Below are 19878 nucleotides of genomic sequence, written 5' to 3'. Positions count from 1 at the left end.
AAAAAAAAAAAAAAAAAAAAAGAAGTCCTACAAAACGAACCCTAAGAATTCGAATGCTATGGGCAATAAGGGATTTCCTGGTGAAGCACATTTGGCTGAAAGAGCCTACTGTTTACACAGTGCCCTCTGGTGGTCAGAAGATGCTGTGGGGCCTCTTTAGCATGAATGGATTAAAATGTACTTTTCCTCCTCTACTTCTGGAGGGAGAGGGGAATATTCCAGAAGCCACTGTGTTCCTTCTGCTTTCTGTGTGGATAAGGTCATTTCTTAGAACTATAATTCAACTGAACTACAGGAACATCTCACTTATTTGTAAGTTATATGGTTGGCAACCTCAGCTATCCAGTGCTTTGGCCTGATGCAAAAGAGGAAGGAAATTTGATCGCCTGTCAACAAAATTCAGGAATTAAAACTTTACATCTAATGAGCATTTCCCTAGGTCTTCAGAAGATGCTGTGCTCCCTCTTTAGGATGAATGGATATGTAGATTCAATTTTCAATGAGTTTTTGTCTAATTTCACAGCCAAGAAGAGATTGAAATGGTGGGCTACAGGAGATCAGCACACCTTTAGGAAGTGACAGTTGTTGGCTTGCAAGTAAAGAGACAGAAAAATACTAACAAGCCAACAAAGCACAATCTCCAAAAGCATAACAGTCTGATCTGAGGCCATTTTGTGTAGATGCAAACAACCTTGCAAATTGAACAACTACTGTATTTCAGCAAAACATAATTGTTTCAGAGGAGAAAACAGCCAGCCAGGTGATGCTATATGTGTAGGCTGCAGTTAGAGTAGTATGAAGAGCCCTAGACCAGGATTGAGGAGACCAAGGTCTTATCCTGACAGCCACTAAAACTAAATGTGACTTTGAACATACCACTTAATCTCTTAGGGCCTCAGTTTGCTTTTTGATCTGTAAAGCAGTGGGTTGAACTTGATCATTTCATAAAATTCTATCAACTATAATTATGACATTAATTTTTTAAAAATTGTACTGTGCTTGGATTGAAAAGGCAAAGAAACATTTGTCATCTCTAATTTATGTAAGAGTCCTGTGAGAAGTATGATTATCCCAATTTTATAGACGAAAAAATGGGCTTAAAGAAGTAAAGAAGTTCCCGCATAGCTAAACCTAGTGGTAGAGTTTGTATTCAAACAAACAGTATATGCTCTCTGGGTTCTTTTTTATTTCCTTCACTTGACAAGCACGTATTAAGTGTCAACTATGTGGGAAGAGTGTGCTAGGCACAAGGAACACAAAGGCCATTAAGCCTTGTCCCTGTCTTTGAGGCTTCAGTACAGTAGGCATTGCTATATCACACTGCTCCTTGGATCTCTTGTCAGTGCTAATGATACAAGTAATACTACTGCACTGTTAGGCTTAATATACAGCTCCATTATGTCTTTAAGATGTGGGTATAAAACTAAGCCACCATTTATATTATTGTTTCTATGGGAATGTGTTTCAAGTTTCAAATAAATTAAAAATAAAGTTTTAGGATATAACCCAGTTATAATTGCAGAACTTCCCGTACTAAGTACTGAATTTGGAGTCTAATGCACAGCCACTAGTGCAGATAGTGAATAACATTTTCTAAACTTGATCATATTTGTCACTTAAATGCATTGAAATAAAATCTCTTATCTTTGGGAGCCTCTACAACTGGTTATTCCTGGAAGTTTCAAGGAGAAACCAAGAGAATGTAGTAGAGATTGGACCCTATACCCTGCAAGATGGTATTCTAGGAAAGAATTTTGCCAATGTGACGTTATTTTTATAGATGGCAAAATCTTTAAGGTCATAATCTTGGGCTCTAGAGTCATTGCCTGTGTTCTAATCCCATGAAGTCCTCTCTTTGTGATATTACAAAGGTTATATAACACTGTATGGCTCTGTTCTTTAATCTTGAAAATGTGTCTTATAGCAGCATCTACTTTGTGGGGTTTGTTATGAGGATTAAATGCTAAAATGATTCTTACATATGCATACATACACAAAATGATACCTATATATGCATACATACACATATATGCACATATACACACATACACGTATATATATCCATACGTGTATATATGCAATATATGTGTGTGAGATATGCACACATATATATTGCATATATCCATATGTGTATATATGTAATGTATGTGTGAGAGATATATACATCTCCCTATACATCTGACTGGAATAGAGCCTGGCATATAGTAAGAAATAATAAATGTTAGCTATTCACATTATTATTATATTACAGTTGTCATTTACTCTACTTTGATAACCTTCATCTACCAGTCCAGTAAAGCAAATATACCTCCCCTCCCATTACATATCCAGCCAAGCTGCTGTGTACCCTCCTCAACTATTTACATACACATCTATATAAATACTTGAAATGCCTCATCCGTGCTTTCAGTTTATCCTACTCATTCATCAAGGCTTTACTCAAATCCTGCATCCTTCCTAAAGCCTACTATTTTGGTATAATTAATGCTTTTCTTCTAAACCCTTGCTGAACTTTATTCAGTATAGTTATTTTATTTTATTTTATTTTGAGATGGAGTCTTGCTCTGTTGCCCAGGCTGGAGTGCAGTGGCTCAATCTCAGCTCACTGCAACCTCTGCCTCCCAGGTTCAAGTGATTCTCCTGCCTCAGCACCCCCCGAGTAGCTGGGGCCAGGCATCCGCTATCATGCCCAGCTGATTTTTGTATTTTTGTAAAGATGGGGTTTCACCATGTTGGCCAGGCTGGTCTTGAACTCCTGAGCTCAGGTGATCCACCCACCTCAGCCTCCCAAAGTGCTGGGATTACAGGTATGAGCCACCGCACCCGGCCTCAATATAGTTTATTAAACTCCTCAAATTGTTTCTTGGTTTCAAATTTAATTCCTCATATACAGTTATCTCTATTGTACACCATCCTTCTCCACCCTCCATTTCAATGCTTTATCCACTGTTAGGAACATTATGAGTATTCAATACATTCTGATATTCTGATGTTAAAATGTAAGAATCCTTTCATTACATTTTCGACTTTTAAAATACTCTGTAATCCTCAAATCCATATGCATACATACATTCGACCTATAAGACATAGAAATAGGTAAAAGGAAACATACATACATAAATCTTCCTTGAGATCCAGAGGTAATTGTAAGTCAGTCAGAGATTGGGGTGCTGAATTGGGACTGTGATGCTAGGCTCTCTAGACTTTCACTGAGACTAAGCAAATCTTCTTCAAATGCCTCATTGGTGCTGCAAGTCTATGACACAATTTAAAGGGTGATTATTTGCCTCACAGAAACACTTTAAAATTCCTTTAAGTTACTTCTTTATTCATTGAATATGCTTGTTTATAGACCCTTAAATTATCATTTTCCAAGGCTGGAGTAAGAGAAACTTTAGCAAAACTGTTATTTCCAATTTAACAGATCTAGCAATGAGGAAAAATATTTCTGAAATCTTACTATGTCAGTGAGAAATTTACTGAAATAGCTTACACAGTATAACTTAGGGAACACATTTATCAAATAAGACTAGATTGACAAACTCTGCCTTCCGGGTTCCCGCCATTCTCCTCCCTCAGCCTCCCGAGTAGCTGGGACTACAGGCACCTGCCACCACGCCTGACTAATTTTTCGTGCCTTTAGTAGAGACGGAGTTTCACCGTGTTAGCCAGGATGGTCTCGATTTCCTGACCTCGTGATCCACCCGCCTCGACCTCCCGAAGTGCTGGGATTACAGGTGTGAGCCACTGTGCCTGGCCTCAAAAATTTTTAATGAAAAAATTATCTTCAAGAGATAAGCTAAAAGTCTCACAGGAATTTAGATCCCTCCTCCCCTGCTCCATATGCCTCTGCCTCTTTTTGGTGTATTAATCCTTTTTAAAGCCTTTCTGGGCTGGGCACAGTGGCTTATACCTGTAATCCCAGCACTTTGGGAGACTGAGGTGGGAGGATTGCTTGAGCCCAGGAATTCGAGACCAGCCTGGGCAACATAGCAAGACCTCATCTCTACAAAAAACATACAAAAATTAGCCAGTCATGGTGGCATATGCCTGTAGTGCTAGCTATTCAGAAGGTGCGAGGTGGGAGGATTGCTTGAGCCCAGTGAGCTGTGATGGCATGCCAACCTGGGTAACAGAGTAAGACCCTGTCTCAAAAAAATAATAATAATAATTAAAATTTAAGAAAAAAAAAGAAAGCTTTTCTGAATGAGGTGTAACAAGGACAAAGTTGCTGGTGCTAATGTGTGAATGATTGCTATTATAAGTTACTCTGCCTAAAATCAGTTTTACTCAGAACTTGGACATTTGCATAATAATGTTACTTAAACTACAATTCTAGGTCAGCCTAAAAACTGTTGTGTTAGAATTAAAAATTAGACACAGCATTTGTTCAGCTTTCATTTGTTCAGCTTCCAGCTCTATAGGGGGAACATAGGAGTATAAACATGGAGGCAACGGGATTCACACTGTGATGTGTCTGACCCAGAGCACTTGTTCTTTCTACTACAGCATGATGCCTTCTTCTGTAGAGTGGGCACTTTACAGAATACATGTTGAATGGAATCACTGATTTAGGAAAAGTAAAACTTCCTCAAATGAAGTTTCCTTGATATTACAGAATATTTGTGCTACTGCTGATGATCCATACTTTATACAGTGCCTGGTATACCAAAGGTACTCAATAAATGTTTGTTGAATGAATAAATGTGCATTAAAATGCTATAAGTGCTCTTATTTGTTTTAGTGCTTTATGTTAATAAAAGAATATGTATTTTTACTCAATTGAATTGTGACTATAGCTATAGATATGCCTACATATTGATCTTCTATGTAGTTGTATTAATTTTGGTTGCTGATGATAAAACTGCTGTTCATCTAGATAAGAAAGGGTCCTTGGAACTTCTGCGCTCTTTATATCATTATTTCAAGCCTGAACTATTTAATACTTGAAAGTTTTTATAGATTAACTACTGGCTTTCTAATAGACTCTTATTTGGAAGGAAATTTTAAGGTTATCAAGTCAAACTTATCCTGATGCTTAAATAAGCATCGCCACCATTACAACATCCACTGTTACTTTCATTATTACATGCCAAGCACCATACATTTTACACATTGCCTCTGTGAATCCTCATATATGACATTGTATTTGAGGTATTGTTATTCCTACCTTCACAGTTCAGGAAACTTAGGGTCAATGAGGATAAGCAAGTTCCCAAAAGTGGGAAAGCTAGATAAGAAGCTAGGTCTGTCTGATCCCAGGCCCATGCTCTTTTCACTACTCTACTGTCCTCAGTAGCATCCTGTTCCTGCTTTAATATGGGTACTCATTCTCCAAACAAGTTTGTTTCATTCTTGAACTACTCTTATTAATAGAAAGTTTTGGTTTTTTGGAAATAATACCTATCCCTCTGGCTCTTACTCTATGGTTGATTATTAAATGTCTCTCTGAATCCTACAAAAATGACTATAGACATAGAAATTTCCTCCTACTTAAAACGGGCTTGGGTCAACATTTTGTGTATTTTTTTCATCTTTTCCCCCCACCTTTTGAATAAGGTTGTGGCGTGGATTTGTTTTATATAATTCTAACATAATTTTGTATCCTGTGTTTATTTGGCTCTCCATCTTGAACATTTTTCCCACTTCTGTAGTTTCCATTCAGAAATATAATTTTTAATTCACTGCCATGTGACAGTGAATTCTGGGGCATAGATTTATTTACCTTAACAACTCCTTTTTTTACTAGGCATTCAAATTAGAAGTAACGCATTAATGAGTATATTTGTGCATACATTGCTTTTTGTATCTAGATACATGCTGAACATGATTCCTCACAGCTTTTTACAGATACCTGAGTTACAGAGGTTTGAAATACCTACTTGAAACTTGATCTGGCTTCCAGAAAAGGTGCAGTGGTTGCAATTTTAAGAAGGTAGCAGGTTTCATCATAAGCCATCTTCATTTCACCAGTCCCATATTTCTGGCTATGGAACTTTATGTCTTAGAGGTGGCAGGATGGGCGTATAGGTAGTAAAAGGGGTGTGTGACCCATATATGATCTGTGAGGAATGGATAAAAAGCAAGTAGAAGTACGTAAACTTAGATACCCTTAAATTACTACTACAGAGCTTGAAGAGTGAACATTTCTCTGAACACCTTGTTACGTGTTCTTTTTAAGTTCAGTCAAATTGCATAGGAACTTATTTTGAAGTAGAAGATAGATTCTGAAGCTTTATGTATATGGATTAAAAATTGAGGCTAAAATTTGATCTTATTTTAACTTTATAGTTTGATAGGATTTTGAGTGCTTTTAATATTTTCTCTCCTTTCTTCCTTATCCAAAGTCAGCTCCCTACACTAAAAATACTTAAATGCCCACTAATATTAAGTCTAATGTTAAGTGAAGAAAACTAGTTGCAGAGAGGTATATATAGTATGATACCATTTAGGTTAAAAAACACAACAAAAACAAAACTATGTGCCTGGCATCTCATAGGTACTGTATATGCTAACTATGTACACGTGCATCTCAACAGATCTGAAGGTATATAATCCAGAGTGTTTGAAAGGGTTACCTCTGAAAAGAGGTATGTGACCTGAGGTATGTTTTTATTCTATATGCTTCTATGTTTGATTTTTTTGCTATTTTTTTTTTTTTTTTTTGTTTTTTTTTTTTTTTTTTTTTTTTTTGAGATGGGAGTCTGGTTCTTGTCGCCCAGGCTGGAGTGCAGTGGCGTAATCTCTGCTCCCTGCAACCTCCGCCTCCTGGGTTCAAGCGATTCTCCCACCTCATCCTCCCAAGTAGCTGGGATTACAGGCACCCACTATCACGCCTGGCTAACTTTTTTTTATTTTTAGTAGAGACAGGTTTTCACCATGTTGACCTGGCTGGTCTCGAACTCCTGACCTCAGGTGATCTGCCCACCTCAGCCTCCCAAAGTGCTGGGATTACAGGCATGAACCACCGTGCCCAGCCTTACTTTTTTCTTTTAACAATTAAAAAAACCCAAAAAAATAGAAGAGGCCAGGTGCAGTGGCTCACACCCACAATCCCAGCACTTTGGAAGCCCGAGGCAGGAGGATCGCTTGAACTCAGGAGTTCAAGACCAGCCTGGACAACATAGCAAGACTGTCTTACTAAAAAAAAAATAAAAAAACTAAAAAAAAAAAAGAGTAATAAAATTGTAAAAAAGGCCGGGCGCGGTTGGGCTCAAGCCCTGTAATCCAGCACTTTGGGAGGTCCGAGATAGGCAGATCACGAGGTCAGGAGATTCGAGACCATCCTGGCTTTAACTGGTGGGAAACCCCCGTCTCTACTAAAAAATACAAAAACTAAGCTGGGGCCGAGGTGGCGGGTGCCTGTTTAGTCCCAGCTACTCGGTGAGGCTGGAGGCAGGAGAATGGCATACAACCCGGGAGGCAGAGCTTGCCAGTGAGCTGAGAATCCGGCCACTGGACTCCAGCCCTGGTGGGGCCGACAGAGTGAGACTCTCTCCTCTCAAAAAAAAAAAAAACCTGGATGTGGCGGCATGCGCCTGTAGTCCCAGCTACTCTGGATGCGGGAGGATTGCTTGAGCATGGGAGATTGAGGCTGCAGTTAGCTATGATCATGCCACTGCACTCCAGCCTAGGTAACAGGGCGAGACCCTGCTTAAAAAAAAAAAAAGAAAACTTTACACTCTCAGGATAAATAAAATACCTTCTCAAATAAACCCATGCTTCCTTATACCATGAAATGCATGTTGAGCAACATGAGACACATTCTAACTCTATAGGCCTATTGCTTCTCTGATAATTCAAGAAAAGACAAAGGCACTAATCCAACTTATTTGGTGCCATTTCTATATAATCTAATAAGGTTTTTCTGTTTTGTTTTTGGGATGGAGTCTCGCTCTGTCGCCCAGGATGGAGTGCAGTGGCATGATCTTGGCTCACTGCAAGCTCCACCTCCTGGGTTTACACCATTCTCCCACCTCAGCCTCCCGAGTGGCTGGGAATACAGGTGCCCGCCACCACGCCCGGCTGATTTTTTTTCTATTTTTAGTAGAGACGGGGTTTCACTGTGTTAGCCAGGATGGTCTCGATCTCCTGACCTCGTGATCCACCTGCCTCAGCCTCCCAAAGTGCTGGGATTACAGGTGTGAGCCACAGTGCCTGGCCCTAATAAGGTTTTTTAAATTTTTATTTTTGGGACAGAGTCTCGCTCTGTCACCCAAGCTGGAGCACAGTGGCGTGCAATCATGGCTCACAGCAACCTCAAAATCCTGGGCTCAAGACATCCTCCTGCATCAGTCTCCCCAGTAGTTGGGACTATAGGCGCATCATCATGCCGGGCAAATTTTTTTTTTAAGGCGAGGTCTTGCTATGTTGCCCAGGCTTAATAGGGTTTTTAAAATAGATTATTTTAGCAACACGTGGCCAATCTTGTATCATCTATTGCTGCCCACACCCACCCCATTTATTTTTAAGCATATCTCAGATATATAATTTCATCTGTAAATACTAAAGTATGTATATCCGAAAGATAAGGATTCTTTTTAACACAATCAAAATACCTTTCTCACACTTAAAAAATGAGCAATAGTTCCTTAGTATTAATCATCTAGTAAGTTTTTAATACTTTACAATCTAATTGTTAACTTTCAGTTTAAGTTGCTGTTTTATTTACTTTAATTACTCATATCCTTAAAGAGTTTCTTTCTTTTTTTCTTTTCTTTTTTTTTTTTTTTGAGACAGAGTCTTGCTCTGTCATCCAGACTGGAGTGCAGTGGTGCGACACAGCTCACTACAGCCCAGCCTCTACCTGTCGGGCTTAAGTGATCCTTCCACTTTAGCCTCCCAAGTAACTGGGACTACAGGTGATGCCACCACACCTGGTTAATTTTTAAAACTTTTTTTTTTTTTTTTTTTTTTTTTTTTTGAGACGGGGTCTCGCTCTGCCGCCCAGACGTGAGTGCAGTGGCCGGATCTCAGCTCACTGCAAGCGCCGCCTCCTGGGTTTACGCCATTCTCCTGCCTCAGCCTCCCGAGTAGCTGGGACTACAGGCGCCCACCACGTCGCCCGGCTAGGTTTTTTTTTTTATTTTTTTTTTAGTAGAGACGGGGTTTCACCATGTTAGCCAGGATGGTCTCGATCTCCTGACCTCGTGATCCGCCCGTCTCGGCCTCCCAAAGTTCTGGGATTACAGGCTTGAGCCACCGCGCCTGGCCCAATTTTTAAAACTTTTTTGTAGAGATGAGGTCTCACACTATTGCCCAGGCTGGTCTCAAACTCCTGAGCTCAAGCAGTCCTCCTGCCTCAGCCTCCCAAAGTGTTGGGATTACAGGCATGAGTCACAAACTTGGCCTCCTTCAAGTATTTTTAAATTAATGTCTTTTTTTCTGTTCAAATTTAGTGTACATGTTCCCCCCAAGAGTTGTAATGAAACTAAAACTGTCTTTTGCTTTTGATGCCTTTGTTCAATTTGAAAAACCTGAATAAATGGCTGGATGTCTTCATCTTCAGATTTAAATAATGATTCAAGTATATATTGTTGAGTTTTACTATATTAGAATGGAAAGCTCTTAATTTCTTGATTGTAATAGCAAAGTCATGCAAGTCACAAATCATGATAACAATTACTTTTTTCCCGTGCTTTTCTATATCTTGTCTGACTTTAATATTTTTGTTTTACATAGGTGTCTAATTAATAGAAGATGGCAAAGCCCAGCCACAGCAGCTACGTACTTCAACAGCTAAACAACCAAAGAGAATGGGGTTTTCTCTGTGACTGTTGTATTGCAATTGATGACATTTACTTTCAAGCACACAAGGCAGTTCTAGCTGCCTGTAGCTCCTATTTTAGAATGTTTTTCATGAACCATCAGCATAGTACTGCACAACTGAATCTCAGCAACATGAAAATTAGTGCAGAATGTTTTGATCTCATTTTGCAATTTATGTATTTAGGAAAAATTATGACAGCTCCCTCCAGTTTTGAGCAGTTTAAAGTGGCAATGAACTACCTACAGCTGTACAACGTTCCTGATTGTTTAGAAGACATCCAAGATGCAGATTGTTCTAGTTCAAAATGTTCCTCTTCTGCTTCCAGCAAACAGAACAGCAAAATGATATTTGGGGTAAGAATGTATGAAGATACTGTGGCTCGAAATGGCAATGAAGCCAACAGGTGGTGTGCAGAGCCAAGTTCAACAGTAAATACACCACATAATAGAGAGCCTGATGAAGAGTCTTTACAATTAGGTAATTTTCCAGAGCCACTATTTGATGTATGTAAAAAAAGTTCCGTGTCCAAATTATCTACTCCAAAAGAACGTGTGTCAAGACGCTTTGGGCGGAGTTTTACCTGTGATAGCTGTGGATTTGGTTTTAGCTGTGAAAAATTGTTAGATGAGCATGTGCTGACCTGTACTAACAGACATTTATACCAAAACACAAGATCTTACCATAGAATAGTAGATATTAGAGATGGAAAAGACAGTAACATCAAAGCTGAATTTAGTGAAAAAGATTCTTCTAAAACATTTTCTGTACAGACGGACAAATACAGAGGAGACACAAGCCAGGCTGCTGATGATTCAACTTCAACCACTGGAAGCAGAAAAAGTAGTGCAGTGGAGTCTGAAATAGCTGGCGAAGAGAAAAGCAGAGCTGCTGAGAGGAAAAGGATTATTATTAAGATGGAGCCAGAAGATATTCCTACAGATGAACTGAAAGACTTTAACATTATTAAAGTTACTGATAAAGACTGTAATGAATCCACTGACAATGATGAATTAGAAGATGAACCTGAAGAGCCATTTTATAGATACTATGTTGAAGAAGATGTCAGCATAAAAAAAAGTGGTAGGAAAACTCTAAAACCTCGAATGTCAGTAAGTGCTGATGAAAGAGGTGGTTTAGAGAATATGAGGCCCCCTAACAACAGCAGTCCAGTACAAGAGGATACTGAAAACGCATCCTGTGAGCTGTGTGGACTTACAATAACCGAGGAAGACCTGTCATCTCATTACTTAGCCAAACACATTGAAAATATCTGTGCATGTGGTAAATGTGGACAAATACTTGTAAAGGGTAGGCAGCTTCAGGAACATGCTCAGCGATGCGGTGAGCCCCAAGATCTGACCATGAATGGGTTAGGAAATACTGAGGAGAAAATGGACTTGGAAGAGAATCCTGATGAGCAGTCCGAAATAAGAGATATGTTTGTTGAAATGCTAGATGATTTTAGGGACAGTCATTACCAGATAAACAGTATCCAAAAAAAGCAGTTATTTAAACATTCTGCCTGCCCTTTTCGATGTCCTAATTGTGGCCAGCGTTTTGAAACTGAAAATCTAGTGGTTGAACATATGTCTAGCTGCTTAGATCAAGATATGTTTAAGAGTACCATCATGGAAGAAAATGAAAGAGATCACAGACGAAAGCATTTTTGTAATCTGTGTGGAAAAGGATTTTATCAGCGGTGTCACTTAAGAGAACACTATACTGTTCATACTAAGGAAAAACAGTTTGTTTGTCAAACATGTGGAAAGCAGTTTTTAAGAGAGCGTCAGTTGCGACTGCACAATGATATGCACAAAGGCATGGCCAGGTATGTCTGTTCCATTTGTGATCAAGGAAACTTCAGAAAACATGACCATGTACGGCATATGATTTCTCATTTATCTGCTGGTGAGACTATATGCCAGGTCTGCTTTCAGATATTCCCAAATAATGAACAGTTGGAGCAGCACATGGATGTTCATCTGTATACATGTGGAATATGTGGAGCAAAATTTAATTTGAGGAAAGATATGAGATCACATTATAATGCCAAGCATTTGAAAAGAACCTAAGTGATTTTCTACTGTACTAATGTTTAGGTGATAGCAGGTAAAACACCAAAGCAAAGGATATGAGCTATTTAGGAATTGATTATATAAGATGATTTGTTAGAAACAAATTTCAAGGCCCTTTTAACTTTAATATTTTTGTTAGGATTTTAAGTATCTACATTTAGGTATTAAATGTTTATCATTTTGTTGTTTCTTAATAGAATTATTTGTTTTAGTTTTCTTAGCTATGATTAAAATTACTTTTAAATGTAGACTACAAGTGGTTGTTACCCATTCAATGACTATTAAACTTTAGTTTTCATCAATAAGGTGATGACTTCACTATTTCTATGTGGGTTTTTTTTTTTCTTTTTTTTAAGGTTATCATGTGAAATTTTAAACCCAGAATCATTGACCATTTCTGTTTAAATTTTTAAAATTCTTTAAGTAATTATTTGAAACTATCCCATTCACTTTTAGTGAGTTAACTACTCTTTATTCCCCCTTATTAATGAAATTCACATTCTTAAATTGACAAGCTTATTAGGCAAGTTAGGTGCACTGAATCTAACCTTTAAGGTTGACATGGGCTCAAACTTGGCCTAAAAAGATTGATGGACCTGAGGAAATTTTTATAAATGAATATTTCCTATAATTGATAAAATATTATCATTTAATTATCACATTTAAAACTTATATTAAGTGTAAATTCCAATGGCTTTACCTCACTTGAAAAATTAGTGAGGATAAGTCATTTTGTTTTGTGATATTAAATTTAACTATGATAGTTAATTAAAAAGACATATCTTGTATTCATTAAAAATATTTTAATTTAAAATATTCTGATTTCTAAAGTGTGTTAGTTTATCAATTATTTTTGTTTATAAATAGACTTTAATAGCTCTCTAAGAATATGACATCTAAAGGAAAAAATGATTTTTTACAATTACATACTTTTGGAACTTTGAGATTTGAGAAAGCTTCCATGTATATTGATAAATCTAATAAAATAAAGAGATCAATTATAAACCTGGTTGTTCTATAAAAGTAGAGTGCACAAAAAAATGTCTTGTGTTTTATACTGTCTAAGATTTGGAGGAAATGTGGCAAATTGCAGTTTATCGCCATTATCATTTTTTTTCTGTAAAAGACTATAAAACGAGGATTATAAAATAATCACAGAGTATATCAATGGAAACAGTTTATCGTTTTTTCAGTTAAAGTAGTATTATTGTTAGTAGTTGCTGACACAGGGTCTACATAATTACATGTGAATTAAAACATTGGCAAAACTGACCCACAATAAACACATCTATTGAATAGAATGCCTTTTAATGTGAGTTACTTACAATGTAGTACCCTTTTCATAATGAAAGGGATTTTAATTAACTCCTAATCTTAAAAATATAAATTTGTGATTCTGAACACTAATTTGACAGCATTGCTCTTTTTGTTCACATCATATTTAAAGTATGCAAATCATATTTTGTATACAATTTACATAAAAGAACAAGTTGCCAAAAGAACTGAGAGACATACTGGCGAGTACAGATTTAGTTGAAAGCATTAGAGCACAATGTGAGCTCAGAGATTTGTGGGGATATGTTGAAGTGTTAAGTAAGGATAGGAACAGCACAGGAACCAAGTGCAGAATTCAAATAATGGGAAATAGGCAGGGGACAGGGGTAGAATACACACAAAAATTAAAACTTTAACAGCAAAAGCAGGAAAAGTGATTCATCTTACTCTTACTTAGATACAATAGTTTATCAAGTAATTAAATTTGAAATCCAACTTAAAATGAGATGTGGTATGTATATTACTGATAGGAACCAGATAAAAGTTCTCTAACCCAGAGACCATCAGAGAGTAGTATAAAGAGATCAGATAAACCAAGTTTCCAAACTACAGTGTATAGTATCATAATGGACATAATTTTCTTTGAGATCACTTTTTTTGTGACTCATCAACATTTTTCTTGCAGTGGCTTTTCCCATCATTAAAGAATAGGGCTTTTTCTAAATACTACCACTCTTTGAAGAAAGGATAATCTATTCCATTAGGAAGGGGGCTTAATTTAGTGTTTTGACATGTACTAACAGCTAACAATTAGCAAGCAAATACATAAACTTTACTAATTTTACATGACTGAGATGTATAGTTTTAGAAAGCCATACCTCAATTTATTTTTTATTTTTTATTTATTTATTTTTTTTGAGACGGAGTCTCACTCAGTTGCTCATACTTCTTGGCTCACTGCAACCTTCACCTCCCAGAATCAAGCAGTTCTGTGCCTCAGCCTCCTGAGTAGCTGGGATTACAGGTGCACGCCACCACGCCCGGCTAATTTTTGTATTTTTAGTAGAGACAGGGTTTCACTGTCTTGGCCAGGTTGGTCTTGAACTCCTGACCTTGTGATCCACCCACTTCAGCCTCCCAAAGTGCTGGGATTATAGGTGTGAGCCACCACGCCTGGCCACCTTAATGTTTTTTTTTCTGAGTTTCATGTTTCACAGAACATACTTTTTTGTTTTGGAACTAGCTACAGGGAAGCACAGGCTTCTCTAAAGTAGAACGTACAGTTCTCCTTATCAAGGCAAAAAGTTAACTTAAAGACTACTTGCTTTTTAAAATTAGGGAGAATGAAAAATATCCAGCACTTTTCTCCAGCCCAGTTCTCCAACCCAGTTCCTTCATATCTCCTTCCTCTCCTGGGGCAGAGCTGCAGAGCTGTCATTCCTTGCTGTTGCTTCTTGCCCTCCCTGGGTGTGAAGATAATGAAACAAGTTTGTAGAAGCTGCCAGATCTTCTGCCTTTGTAACTTAGGTATTTAGGTTCCAAATCTAAAACTGAAAGGAGAATCTACAGAGATAGATAGTGGAATCAAATTATCTTTCTGTCTCATGAACACTGACTCTTTTGCTTTGGCCCTTTTATTCTACACAGCAAGAAAACCCAGAGGAATGGTTCGCAAGTTTGCCATCAATTATAGTACAATAGAACTTGTATGTTTTACGATTACTTAGTCAACAGGACTAAGAATCTCAGAAATTAATAAAGCACAACCAAGGCAGCAGTGGATTAGGACTCAGAAATGTGTCTTCATCTCCCTCATGTTTTTAAGGTAAAAATATTCAGAGAGGCCAGGTGTGGTGGTTTGCATCTGTAGTTCCAGCTACTTAGAAGGCTGAGGCAGGAGGATCACTTGAGTTCAGGAGTTCCAGACCAGCCTGGGCAACATAACAAGACCCTATCTCTAAAAAAAAAAAAGTTTTTAATTAGCAGGGCATGGTGGCATGCACCTGTAGTCCCCAGCTACTCAGGAGGCTGAGGTGAGAGGATCAATAGAGCCCAGGAGTTCAAGGCAGCAGTGAGCTATGATCATGCCATTACACTCCAGCCTGGGTGACAGAGTGAGACTCCATCTCTGAAAAAAATTAGAAATGACGCACATGGGTTAAATGGTATATGGCAAATGTTTAATGTGTAACTAACAGTTTGAGTATGGACAAAAATTCAATTAGAAGAAAGAATTCCAGAGGGGCTAATTATTAAAAAAAAAAAAAAAAAAAAGTTTGCTAGAGCAGTCAAGACACTAATTAAAAGGAAAAGTAGAGGCTGGGCACCAGCACTTTGGGAGGCCAAGGTGGGTGGATCACCTGAGGTCAAGAGTTCGAGACCAGTCTGGTCAACATGGCGAAACCCCATCTCTACTAAAAATATAAAAATTAAGCAAGGCACAGTGGCTCAAGCCTGTAATCCCAGCGCTTTGGGAGGCTGAGGTGGGTGGATCACGAGGTCAGGAGTTCGAGACCAGCCTGGCCAACATGGTGAAACCCCATGTCTACTAAAAATACAAAAAAATTAGCCGGGCATGCTGGTGCATGCCTGTAATCCCAGCTACTTAGGAGGCTGAGGCAGGAGAATTGCTTGAACCCAGGAGGTGGAGGTTGCAGTGAGCCAAGATCACACCACTGCACTCCAGCCTGAGTGACAGAGCGAGACTCCGTCTCAAAAAAAAAAAAAAAAAAAATTGGCCGGGCATGGTGGCGTGCACCTGTAATCCCAGCTACTTGGGAGGCCAAGGTAGGAGAAACTCTTGAACTTGGGAAGTGGAGGTTGCAGTGAGATGAGATCATGCCACTGCACTCCAGCCTGGGCAACAGAGCAAGACTCCATCTCAAAAAAAAAGAAAAAAATTAATACACATGAAAAATCATGTTTTACTATCGCTAAAAAATATATGAACGGATATAAAATTGAATAAAATCAAACATTTGAAAATTATAGGTGAAATGAGTAGGGATTAAAAATAATATGATAATAATTATAGAATGCCTAATGGAACAATTTTATGAACATGCCAAGGATATGCCTAAATAATTGAGATTTTTGTAAGTGATGAGAGAGGAAAAAATAATTTAGATATTATCTTTTATATTCTAAAAATAGGAAGAGAAGCTGGTGGTTGTTGACAACTTTTTCCCTGGTTAAACAATACTTATTCCTCTAAGTCAGTAGTTAAGGAACTTCGTATTTAATAAATTTCTGGAAAATCTCCCCCAAAACCAGTTTAACCGTTGTAGTATTTAAATTAAACATAAAACTTGTGTCATTGTTAACAAAAAGCCAAATCACTACCAAAAGAAGAAATCTGAGTGTATGTGCACACATGGTTGAAAATAAAGATATCTGGTATACTTAATTTTAACTGGGTTTTTATCATGAATTAAAAGTTAAAACTTTTTTTTTTTTTTTTTGACATTCATCTATTTTGATCAGTTCCTCAACTTTCCTTACTACTCCCATCTCCTTTGTAACATATGCTTCTCGGCCGGGCACGGTGGCTCACGCCTGTAATCCCAGCACTTTGGGAGGCAGAGGCGAGCGGATCACTTGAGGTCAGGAGATCGAGACCAGCCTGGCCACCGTGATGAAACCCCGTCTCTACTAAAATACAAAATTAGCCTGGCGTGATGGCAGGCACCTGTAGTCCCAGCTACTTGGGAGGCTGAGGCAGGAGAATCTCTTGAACCCAGGAAGCGGAGCTTGCGGTGAGCCGAGATCGCACCACTGCACTCCAGCCTGGGCGACACAGCTAGACTCTGTCTCAAAAAAAAAAAAAATGCTTCTCAGTGACAAATGGCCTGTGCTCTCCAGACATCCTAGCATCAACAACTTCTAGGATTGCAGGGTACCAAAAAGCTCTGGGGGAACATATGCTTGTAGAATCCCTCCCACATCCTTGATAACCTGAGGTGCACTAAACTGGGGATGATAGCATGAATGCCAGGAAACTAAAGCAAGTAGGGTTATATTTGGTGTTAAGAACTTGAAATTGCATCCCATATTTGGGAACCCATGATCCATCCATCCTAGGGCTCTCAATAACCTCAGCATCCATTTATTTAGCACTCTCTATACTCCGTGAAGTGCTCTACATACATAATTTTAATTAATCCCTACAGCCTTATGAGGTAAGTATCATACTAATTTTCCAGATGGGGGACTGAGGTTCAGATAGATTATTTTTGCTAAATCACACAGAAACTATATATATTAGAACTGGAGTTTGAACCTAGGTTTCTGACTTCTACATTCCTGTACTCCACCTACCAAGAAGTATAAAGAAGGGCCTTTCAGCCTAGGAACACATGTGATAAAGCTCCTATGAGACTGTGCTCCTTGTTCATCTGTCATCTGCTGTGCCTGGTAAGGTGGCTAGTAATAGTGGGTACCCAAGTAACATGCTGAATAATGTGAAAACATGTGAGTGGAAAACAAAACTTTATTTAAATGGTTGATTAAGAATGATGTTTTAGAAATAAATATTAAATGCTGTTATTTTTTGATTTTCCTTCATTTAAAACAGTTAGTGGTACTGTCAGCTATCTTGAGGGGCCCATAGTAGGTGCTCAATTAAAAATTAATTTGAATTCAACTTCCACATTTCTATGTCTGTGACTTTTTCCTCCCGTATTTTCCCTATTCCTGTCCTTTATGTTTTAATCTCCCACCAATCTCCATTTCCTTTTATTGGTTATGAGACTGTTGAGTTGAAGGACTCAAATCATTTGGAAATAAATATTCCCAAGAAAAAGCAGGATAACAGAATAACCAGTTTCCTCTTTTTGCCTTAACAGATGATGTGGATAAGAAATTCATCATTTTAGCCAGGCACGCTGGCTCACACCCATAATCCCAGCACTTTGAGAGGCTGAGTTGGGAGGATTGCTTAAGCCCAGGAGTTTGAGACCAACCCTGGCAACACAGCGAAACCCATCTCTACAAAAATTTAAAAATTAGCTGGGCATGGTGGTGCATGCCTGTAGTCCCAGTTACTTGGGAGTCTATGGTGAGAGAATTGCTTGAGCCTGGAAGGTCGAGGCCACAGTGAGCCGTGGTTGTGTCACTGCACTCCAGCCTGGGCAACAGAGTGAGACCCTGTCTCAAAAAATAAAAACAAATAAATTCATCATATCTTTGGCTACTAAACAGAATAACCCCCTCCCCCAGTTACCATATGTGATTGATTTGATTAAGATTTATAGAGCAATCTAAGTTTGCCTAAAAACAAAAGTTAGTTAATCTAGCCACTTATAATTCAATTTCCCAAAATACCTATGGATTTCTAGGGTAAACTTATAGAGACAGTTTTACTCATAAAACAAATAAAAGATAATTTCAGGAAATGACACATAGCTGCATAACCACCCTAACCTAGCGGCAAATTTTAAAAGGTTATTTAATGGTTAAAAGGTTATTTAAGTGAAACAATCTCCCTCAATTTAATATTATTTTAACTTTATGCATCTATTACCTGATTTCTATACTACTATGTTAAACCTACTGCTTTAATGATCTGGCTACCATCTACCAAATGTCACTTTTCAAGTGAGAACAGAAGAATGACATGGTGAAGATTCCATGGACAATGTCTATATAATCATTTAAGCGTTAAATATAAACTAAACAACAATAGCAGCTTGTAAGTTGATGCCAATTCTGGCCGGAAGCAGTGGCTCAGGTGGCTCACACCTGTAATCCCAGCACTTTGAGAGGGCAAGGCAGGTGAATCACCTGAGGTCAGGAGTTCGAGACCAGCCTGGCTAACCTGATGAAACTCCTCTACTAAAAACACAAAAAATTAGCCGGGAGTGGTGGTGCATGCCTGTAGTCTCACCTACTCCGGAGGCTGAGGCAGGAGAACCGCTTGAACTTGGGAGATGGAGGTTGCACTGAGCTGATACCGTGCCACTGTACTCCAGCGTGGGAGACAGACTCCATCTCAAACAAACAAAAAATTAATGTTAATTTTGATCAAACAATACCACTTACATTTATATGCACACAATTGGTTGAATTTAGCATTAAGAAGTTCAAATCCTACTTAAATTGTTTCCTTATTCAGGAGAACCAAATCACTGAAGTCAATTAGTAGTGTCAAAATTTCTCATTCTTTCCATCAAAATCCACCACAGATCACTAAGGGACAGAAAGCCATTATAATTTCTCATTATCCATCTCAATTGCTGACCAAAAAAGATAGTATGAAGATTACAATTAAATACTTGGCTCTGAACTGAACGTATCAATGTACTAATCATTATTGTATTAAGTGAAAACACAGGAATGTCTAGGACCAAAGGATGGCCGAAATTTAAAAGATTATTTCATATCAGAGTCAGGGATATTAATAATTTTATGTGAGAAAATTTGCAGTTTGTTTTCTCCTATTTGAGGAAGGAACAGTTTATACAGCTTACAAAGCCCCACTTACTTAAAAGTTAACGTGTTTTATTCTCCTTAAACCAGCTTCTCATATCAAACACAATCAGGAGAGCTCATTTTTAGATAATAGAAACATTAATTCTAAGCATCCAGATTATGAACCATCTTTTTTTTTTTTTCAAAAGCTTATGTTCCCTGATGTGAGCAAAACATCTTAAGAGAGAATTTATTTTATTAAAAAAAATTTTTAAATTAAGAATCTTATTATGAGGGCAAAGCACTGTTGCCAAAAATACAATTTTACTCAGAATCACTAGGGCAGGTTAG

General features: G+C 38.1%; 2 protein-coding genes across 6 annotated transcripts in view; one reads left to right on the top strand and one right to left on the bottom strand.

The window, feature by feature from the left end:
• ZBTB25 (zinc finger and BTB domain containing 25) overlaps positions 1–19878 on the bottom strand; it is a 63659-nt gene that overhangs the window by 33244 nt on the left and 10537 nt on the right. For 2 of the 3 annotated variants that reach the window (XM_017892411.1, XM_017892410.1), the window contains 2 exons: positions 5883–6062; positions 3117–3256 (listed from right to left, as the gene is read on the bottom strand). The gene's annotated coding sequence lies outside the window, so the exon portion shown is untranslated. Of the gene's footprint in view, positions 1–3116; positions 3257–5882; positions 6063–19158; positions 19776–19878 lie in introns of those variants that run through there. The other variant, XM_017892412.1, reaches the window with a different exon arrangement.
• ZBTB1 (zinc finger and BTB domain containing 1) overlaps positions 1–19878 on the top strand; it is a 28886-nt gene that overhangs the window by 7436 nt on the left and 1572 nt on the right. The window contains exon 2 of one of the 3 annotated variants that reach the window (XM_017892407.1): positions 9682–11597. In XM_017892407.1, the coding sequence (XP_017747896.1) occupies positions 9700–11597 (1898 nt within the window). In that variant the 5' untranslated portion in view covers positions 9682–9699. Of the gene's footprint in view, positions 1–9681; positions 13252–19878 lie in introns of those variants that run through there. The other 2 variants (XM_017892406.1, XM_017892405.1) reach the window with 2 other exon arrangements.

This window comes from Rhinopithecus bieti, unplaced genomic scaffold, assembly GCF_001698545.2.
Source record: "Rhinopithecus bieti isolate Rb0 unplaced genomic scaffold, ASM169854v2 scaffold_20892, whole genome shotgun sequence".
Classification (NCBI taxonomy): domain Eukaryota; kingdom Metazoa; phylum Chordata; class Mammalia; order Primates; family Cercopithecidae; genus Rhinopithecus; species Rhinopithecus bieti.
Note: the sequence above shows the minus strand (reverse complement) of the source record. Positions and strands in the feature narration are given on the sequence as shown.